The 9,005-nt window shown below is 43.5% G+C and overlaps 1 protein-coding gene across 1 annotated transcript; it reads left to right on the forward strand.

The window, feature by feature from the left end:
• Positions 1-581: 581 nt before the first annotated feature.
• LOC123113380 (disease resistance protein RGA5) lies at positions 582-3,882 on the forward strand. Its single transcript, XM_044534599.1, has 2 exons — positions 582-1,346; positions 1,599-3,882. The coding sequence occupies exons 1-2, from the start codon at positions 625-627 to the stop codon at positions 3,673-3,675; spliced, it is 2,799 nt and encodes a 932-aa protein (XP_044390534.1). The 5' UTR covers positions 582-624; the 3' UTR covers positions 3,676-3,882.
• The last annotated feature ends 5,123 nt before the right edge of the window (positions 3,883-9,005 follow it).

Raw genomic sequence — 9,005 nt, forward strand, 5'->3', positions numbered from 1 at the left:
AATACGGGAGACAGCCATCCAATCGTGGCCACATACTTTTCAAACTGAAACCAAACGATTTCCATGCAAATCCGATGATTTCCACTTTAAATGGACCAAATTCATTACATTTTGAACATCTTTCATTACACAAAAGCATCCAGAAAATGAATCTAGTCTAAATTTTCGTCGGCGTCTGTCCTCCAAGTTCCTATTGTTCCCCACTTCTTCCCCTCTGTGTCCATGTCCGGAAAAAATGGATGGACTTTTTTAAATTCATGAACTTGTTTCCAAAATCCATGAACTTTTTCGAATTCGTGTTTTTAGGTTGTAGTCTTTTTTTACAAATGGAATCGAGTACATGGGCCAGCCCACCAGCGTTGCCAGGCACGTTTAGCCTTGGGCGGGCCGTGGCGCCCATCTGGCCAGCTTTTGGGGAAGGGCGTCACTTCTGGGCCGTGTGCACTTAGACCGTGGGGTCGCGGGACGCGTGGCAGGCGCGGACGCGCGATTTGTTGCCTGGCCGGTCGGCCGATTAGAGTCCGTGATGATGAAAAGCAACCTCCTGACCTCCATAAAACCAGATCGTGATGATGAAAAGGAACGGATCGAGCGAGACAACCCCAGAACAAGAAGAGAGCGAGCATGGTGGACGTGGCGACGGGGGCCATGGCCTCCTTGCTCCCCAAGCTGGAGAAGCTCCTCGAGCACAAGCTGCACAAGGCCGTCAAGGAAGACGCGGAGCAGCTTCTGAGGGAGCTGACGAGCCTGCACGCCGCCCTAGGCAACGGCTCCGACCCGCGTTGGGCCGACGACTGCAGGGAGCTGTCCTACCACGCCGACGACATCGTCGACGCCTTCCTGGCGGCCAGCGAGCCCGCCGCCTGCCGGAACGGCTGCCTGGGGTTCCTGGCCGACTTGCTGGACCCTCGCCATCGAATCGCCAACGCCATCAAAGACATCAGGAGGCAGACCCTGAATCTGACCGACAGGTACAGTAGCACCGATAAAGATAAGCTCGCTCCGGCCGCCGCAACCACCGGAGCATCGCCCCATCTGTGGGAAGAGGCGGAGGAGCCGCTCGTCGGCGTTGAGCGGGGGAGGGATACTCTAATCAAGAGCCTTGCAGGCGGACAACAGATGAAGATAGTCTCCATTGTGGGTTCTGGGGGATTGGGGAAGACGGCTCTTGCTAATCTCGTGTTCCGTCAGCTCAGGCCGCAATTCGATTCGTGCGCTTTTGTTTCAGTCTCCTCTATGCCTGATATGGAGGGGATTTTTGAGCAGATGCTTCGTCAGCTTAACGTGGAAAAAAATCACAATCAAGAAGCAAAGGATGCAATTAGGGATTTCCTTCAGAACAGAAGGTACTACCTATTTAACTGTCATGTACTTCTCGTATGGTTTATATAGTTCTCTGACAATGAAGTCAATTAACCGTGGAGATCACACTGTACATGTTCATTATACTTTTACACTCTTTGACTTCATTGCCCATCACAAACCACATTGCATGATTAATTTAGTAACCTTAACGCACACTGCATGAACCTCAATAATATTGTCACCATTGTGTCGAGCCTTACTCTGTTCTTGCTTCTGTGTGCAAACTTTGGTAGGTACCTGATTATAGTCGATGATTTATGGAGGAAAGAAGATTGGCATATCCTATCCCGCAGCTTGCCCGCTAACGCTTGCGGTAGCAGAGTAATTGTTACAACTCGTTCTGATGACATAGCAAAGACATGTTGTTCTGGCCAAGATGAGTTGATATGTGAAATTAGGCATCTTGATGACCTGAACTCCAAAAAATTGTTTCTACAGAGATGCTTTGGCTCTGACGCCAGTTGCCCTGATGCACTTGCAAGAGAAGTTGGTGAGATCTTGCAAATATGCGGTGGTATTCCTTCTGCAATTATAAGCATTGCTTCGTTGCTCAATAGCAAAATAGCCGCAAGGAAACCATGGCAGGATGTGGTGTACGCTTTCCATTCTGCTTGGAACGAGATGGCGAGCTCTTTAGACTCTGCGCAGGAGCGTATTCCTGGTTTGGAGGACTTGATAAAGGTTCTATCACTCAGCTATGAAAACCTTCCCAGCACTCTGAAGACCTGCTTGCTGTGCATAGCTACAAGTAAAACCATCAAGTACCAAAAGTTTAGAAGAGGTGATACGGTTAGGAAATGGATCACTGAAGGATTTATCTCTGAAGTTGGGTGGCGCAGCCGTGAGGAAGTGGCGAACCAATGCTTTGATGACCTTGTCGGCAGCAAAGTGATTCAGCCTGTGGAACGCCCAACCTTTTATGGGAAGAGGATGTATGAGGTCAACTGCATGATGCTCTACGTTCTTAGGCTGATATCACGAGAAGAGAACTTGGTCACCTTTCTGTCTGACTTGGACATTTCAGAGACACCTGCAGCGAGGCCTGTCTTTCTGTCTATCCGACGCTGTGGCTCGGACGGTTCAAATGGCACAGAAAGGCTGGATCTTTTGCATGTTCGTTCCGTAACCATGACTCGCTGTGACAAGTTGTTTTCGTTTAAGCATTTGGGGTATCTGCGAGTGTTGAATGTGGAGGACTGTGATGGTTTGGATGATACTGATGTACAGCACATATGCGGAATGATCCTGCTGAAGCACTTGAGTCTGAAAGAGACACCACAAGTCACTAGGATTCCTCCACAAATCGGGAACCTACGACATCTTGAGACTCTTGAGATCGAGCTGACCCAAATCAGTGTTCTCCCTCCACAGATTGGGAAGCTGCAAAATCTGGAGACACTGGATGTAAGGCTGACACGAGTGAAAGAGCTGCCCAAGGAGCTCGTCCAGCTCCCCAAACTAGCAAATCTGCATTTTGGCCATACTGGGGTGAGGCTACCTGCTGGAAGTGATCGCTTCAAGTCAGTCAAGGTGTTGGGCACCATTGATTCGAGGGAATGCTCGGTAAGCACCCTGGAGGAGATTACTGGGATGACTGGATTGACTAAGGCTGAAGTCATGTTGTACGGTGAGCCCGCCGACACGCCAAAAAATGACAATCTACTGTCTTGCATGGGCAAGTGCACTAGTCTGCGGTCCCTAATAGTTCACGGTGATTTCATTACGAGCGACGACCTTCCTGCGTCTCCCAACTTTCCTCTACTTGAAAAGCTAACGGTGACCGCAAGATTTGATAAAATTCCCGGGTGGATCGCACATCTCAGCCGTCTTAAGAAGCTAGAAATCAGGCTCTTTGAACAAGGACTAAACGATCTCAAGATACTTGGAGGTCTGCCCAGCCTCACTAGCCTTGCAATCCAGCTGTTTGGTGACCCACGGAAACAAGTCACTATAACTTCAGGTTTTGCCAGACTCGAGTTTTTCGCCTTCGACTGCTATGCGCCATGGGTAAAGTTTGAGCAGGGAGCCATGCCAAGCCTGAGACAGATCGAGCTGACACACTATTCTGGCCCAGCAGGTAAAACTCCAGCAGGTATCATATACCTTGAGAGCCTCCAGAAGGTCACCCTCATCTACTCTTCACACTGTTCAAGTTGTGCTGGTGTCATCGAGACATTTGCTGTCATGAGGAAGGAAGCTGCCAGCCATGCTAATCGGATTGTGCTTTCTGTTAATGGCGACGATGAGATTTTCCCATCCATCTCAAGTGTTGACGGAAAGATTACTACAAACGAAAACGAAGAGCGTTAGCTTCCCTACTACTCTATGTGTGAGTGTATATTCTCATGGGTACAATTTTATTCTCAATCCTTTTGTTGAAAAAAATCAAAAATGAAAAATGAAAATTTCAAATTTCAAAAAGTTCTGAAATAAGTACCGCATGTATATAATTTATAGGTGTATTCTATGTATGTGTAAATTTTCATTCTAAGATACTTGAACAAGTGAGCCGTCCAACATTTTGTCTCTATTGTGTTGCTCACATGTTTAAATCACTCCTAATATTTTTTTATACAGCTAGTTTCCCACTAAGGGCTAGTTTGGTAGCCCGTGATCCCGGGGGGATCCCCGTCAAATACCAGGGCACAGAGCCCACGAGGCAAACGCGGCCCGTGGAAAACCACGACGACGTTTGGTTGCTCGCTCGCTAGGGATATGTTGCCCCGGTCCCCTTCTGGGACCTTCCTTTCCCCGGGTGAGAGATCCACGCCCAGATAGGTCGGGGAGAAAAGCCACGACTCACGCGGGGTGCATCGAGCGATCTCCTCCAGCGACTACCTAAGCACTATACCTGGCATTTTTTCTGGACGTGATCTTCTTCCGTCTACCCTGTCTTCCAAACTACCATGGTGATCTCCCCGTGGTAGGAGGAGGGATCCCCGATGGCCATGGCAATCCCCTGATGGAGGATTAGGGCCCTGGGAAGCTATCCCCTTGCAACCAAATTAGGCCTAAAAGAGGCATGCATTGTGCAGGGTAAGGCTTGTGGATTTTTTTTTGACAAAAGAGAGCATTCTCTCCGATTTTCATTAAAAGAAATCACCATGTCTTACTACATAGCAAAAAGAGAAACTAAAAAACCTAACATGTCACTCCACTCCCCTACGAAATGCGTTGTGCCAAACTGAGGGAAGGAGGAGAAGCCATCCCTTCCCCTCCCGAAACCCTCAAGGCAAAAGGAACCTACGGGAGTGGTCCGAGGCCTGAATTCATAGAGAAATCCAGCCCCCAGAAACGCTTACAACTCTGTTTATTAAGAACAGAGGCATACACCAGGACCACGGTCTTATCATAGATTCTTACAAGACCACATACCGTCTGGAAAGCAAAATAAAACAAGCTAGAATGTAATGGCAGAAGTGCTTTCGTCGCAGCAACGGGATCTTCCTGTAGTCACCCCTGGATTCGCCCAGTCTTCAGGCGCCACCCATGAGCTGCTTTGAATACTTCTTCCGCCACCTTACTTACTTGTTTCACTCCAGCCTCCATCAACCTACTTCTTGCGGGATTTGTCTGCAAAATATTCCAATCATTTAAATTTTTGAGAAACAGAGTAATAGGAACACAGGGGTCATTTACCCTATTGTTGTCAAAAATAACATTGTTTCTTAGTTTCCAGGTAGTCCAGCATATCGCTGAAACACCTATCATGACCAGACTTTTTTCATCTTTACTAAATGTATTACCCAGGTTTTCATAACAGCATCCAGGGTTTCTGGAATGTCTCTCAAATTGAAAGCACATTTTAAGATGTTCCACAGTAATCTAGCAACTGAACAGGACAAAAAAAGATGATTTATACTTTCTTTACACTCACAAAAAGGACACTCATCATCACCTTTCCACCCCCTACGTGGCAGATTATCTTTTGTAAGAATGCTTTTTGTAAGATCCAACCACATGAACACTTTGATTCTGGGTGGCATTTTAATCTTCCACACATACAAGTGTGGATATTTGACACCATTTTCAATCAGGTGCCTGTAAAAGGATTTTACAGTATAAACTCCTTTTTTAGTCAAAGACCATTTTATTTTGTCTTTATCCTCATTCAAAGTCACCGATCTACATGCTTCTTTAATATGTCCCCATAGCTCTCTAGCGTCTCCTAATAAAGTTCTTCTAAATTGCACATTATCAAGACCATTGTCAAAAACTTCTTTAACTGTTTTCTTTTTATCAAGGATTGTGCTAACCACCAGTCGAGTGGTGGTTAGCGACAGATCCGCACGATCGCTTCTCCCGCTTCCCGCTTCGTTCCCCTTCCTTCTCCCTTTTTTTTCTGGCGTGGTAAAAAAAATGTACAAAGTGGGACTCGAACCCACTACCTACGGTTCACCATAGCTGTTCACAACCAACTGAACTAACTTAAATTCTGGCTATAATTTAGGTTGGGTAATATTTATACCGGACTGTGCTAAACAGATTCGAAATCCCGTCGCTTCTCCCGCTTCATTTTATTTCCTAGAAAAAACATGGTAAAAAGTGGTACGAGGTGGGAGTTGAACTCACTACCTCTTGATTCAAGACCGCTTGTCATATTCATCTGGTCTAGTTTCAAGTTATGATTACATAGAATGCCAATAAATATTTGTACTTCTACATACGCGACCAGAAAAACAAGCTGTTTTTCTTTCTTTCTTTTTTATTTACCAAATTTCCTTTCCTTTTGTACATGGCAATCCATGCATCACAGACCTGATAACTCGCGCGCTGCTGTAACCTTTGGACCCTAGGTAAAATGTTGTAATAATACACCTCGATAACTTATCTGTAAAAGAGCATGGTAATTATACGCCACGAACCTGATAACTCACTCACAAATCTCTGTGGTAATTGTGAAGAAAAAAGTGTTGTTGTAACACACCCCAATAACTTATCTGGAAAAAGAGCATGATAATTTATTACGCCATGAATCTGATAACTCACGCACAACACACTATGGTAAATTTTCTGACGACATGAATTTTTGTTGTTGTAACAAATCCCAATAATTTCTTTATAAAGAGCATGGTAATATATAAGCCACAAACCTGTTAACTCACTCACAAACACTGCTTAACTTTTTGCCCGAAGAAAAAAAGTTGTTGTAACATACCCCGGTAACTTTTTTGTAAAGAGCATGATAATGTATACGCACGAACATGATAACTCACGCACAAACACCATGATAACTCACGCACAACAAATATTTTCGCCCAAGTAAAAAGTTACTATGGTGTTTTGTACATAAGTTATCAGAGGTGTGGGCACACAAAAGTTACCGGAGTTACATTTTAAACAACCTTTTTTCCTCATATTAAAGTTATTAGGGTATTTGTACCTAAGTTATCAGGTTTGTTGTCGTATATTATCATGCTATTTATACAGAAATTATTGCGGATGTGTCTTCAACATTTTCTTTCCCGAATAAAAATTACCGTGGTGTTTGGACCTAAGTTATCAGGTAAGCAGTGCGTATATTACCATATTATTTTACACATAAGTAATTGAAGATATGATTTTAAGAAAGAAAAATCCCATGTCAAAGTTATCACATTGTCTGTGCCCCTAAGTTATCTGGTCTATGGTGCGCATATTTCCATGCTATTTATATTGAAGTCATCAAGTTGTGTATTTAACCACTATTTTCTGCCGGGTCAAAAATACCGTGAGTATCACGTACCACTGAAGATGCCGGAGTATATTTAAGCAACTTTTTTCTGGGTCAAAGTTAACATAATATTTGTTCATCAAGTTATGAGATCCATATCTCGCCAAAAACAAGTCGTTTTCATGGGCCGGACCACTAGCATGCTATAAGGATGTTTGTACAAAAGTTATCATGATTTTTGTATATAAGTGATCAAGTTTGTTATGCGTGAGTTACCATGCTATTTACACATAAATTATCGTCAAACAACACTCCCCCACTGGACCAAAATTATCATGTATACGGTACTTATATTATCATGCTATTTTCACACGAGTTATCGGGATGTGTTTCAAAAATGGTTTTTCACCTGATCGAGGTTTCTACAATATTTGTACGTAAGTTATCAAGGTTGCGGTGAATAAATTATCATGTTAAGACCATGAACTCAGCTCATATCTATGTACAAAGAGTACAAGAGTCTAGTCTTATATGTTAAATCGTGAGCTCAACTCACATCTCTAATTTATTTTTGATAAAAACGTATGTTTTGTATATTTTTTGGTAAAAAGTTTGTAAGAAAAACCGAAAACGACAGCAGAATAACACTCGATCAGATCTGTGAGTAGAAAAGTCTACCTCAACATAAAGGTATGAAAAGTACGTAACAAGAATCAAATCACAACATAGAGTTTTCTTAGGTGGTTGCTGCTAGGTTCCTAATACCGTTGGATCTATCAGATCCCAGGTTCGACTCCCGCAGCACTCCTTTTTTTACCGAAATTAAAAAAAAAGACAACCCAAAAAAGGCTCGAGCGGAGACGAGCGAGACATGCGGGAATTGTGGATTGACAGCGGGCGGGAGCGGAGCGATCGTAAAGAAAGATCGAAGGAAAAAAAACAGGCGGAAGCGATCGTACATGCCTATCGCTAACTCACAGTCGGCAGAAAAATAGCATTCTCCTTTTATCAAAGCAAGGATCATACAACCTAGGAAATTTTTTGCTTAGTGGAGCGGTGCCAATCCACCAATCTTCCCGAAAGCGAGTTTTATCTCCATTCCCAATTTTAAATTTGCACAAAGAAACAAAATGGTCTCTGTGTTTTAGTATATCCCTCCAAAACTGGGAATCTCCCTGTTTGGCCTGAACAGTGCCCAGATTTCTATATTTAATATATTTTTTCCAAATGATGTCTGTATAATTTCCACCACCATTTACACAGCAATGCTTTATTCATGCATGCAAGATTTTGGATCCCCTGACCCCCCATATCTTTTGGCCTACACACCTCAGACCATTTTACCAAATGGTATTTTCTTTTATGATCATTTTCTTGCCATAGAAGTTTGGCTCTAAAAAAATCCATGCGTTTCTCAACCCTAATGGGGAGCCCATAGAAGGACATCATAAAATAGGGTATGCCTGTGAGAGCTGACTGAATCAATGTAACTCTCCCTGCACTGGCCAGCAATCTGCCTTGCCAAGTTTCACATTTTTTCTCCATCTTAGTCTCTGGAGGTTTCCAATGTTTGTTACAAATTCTATTTTTATCTATAGGCAGCCCTAGATATTTCATGGGTAAGGTACCCACTGGGCATGTAAATTTTTTAGCATATTCATCTTTCTTATCAACTGCCTCTCCAAACAAAAAAAGCTCACCTTTATGAAAATTGATCTTCAAACCAGACATTTTCTCAAACAGACATAAAATATATTTCAAATTGTGTGCACTTTCTATATCATCTTGCAATAGGAAGATGGTATCATCTGCATATTGTAACATATTACCCCCATTTGGTATGTATTCATTCAGGACCCCCTTGACCAGCCCATTTTCTCCGGCTTTATCTAACATAATTGCCAGGGCATCAGCAGCCAGATCAAAGTTCAGAGGGGATAAAGAGTCCCCCTGTCTCAAGCCTTTATGAGTGACAAAGTATTTTCCT

This window comes from Triticum aestivum, chromosome 5B (genome assembly GCF_018294505.1).
Source record: "Triticum aestivum cultivar Chinese Spring chromosome 5B, IWGSC CS RefSeq v2.1, whole genome shotgun sequence".
Taxonomy (NCBI): domain Eukaryota; kingdom Viridiplantae; phylum Streptophyta; class Magnoliopsida; order Poales; family Poaceae; genus Triticum; species Triticum aestivum.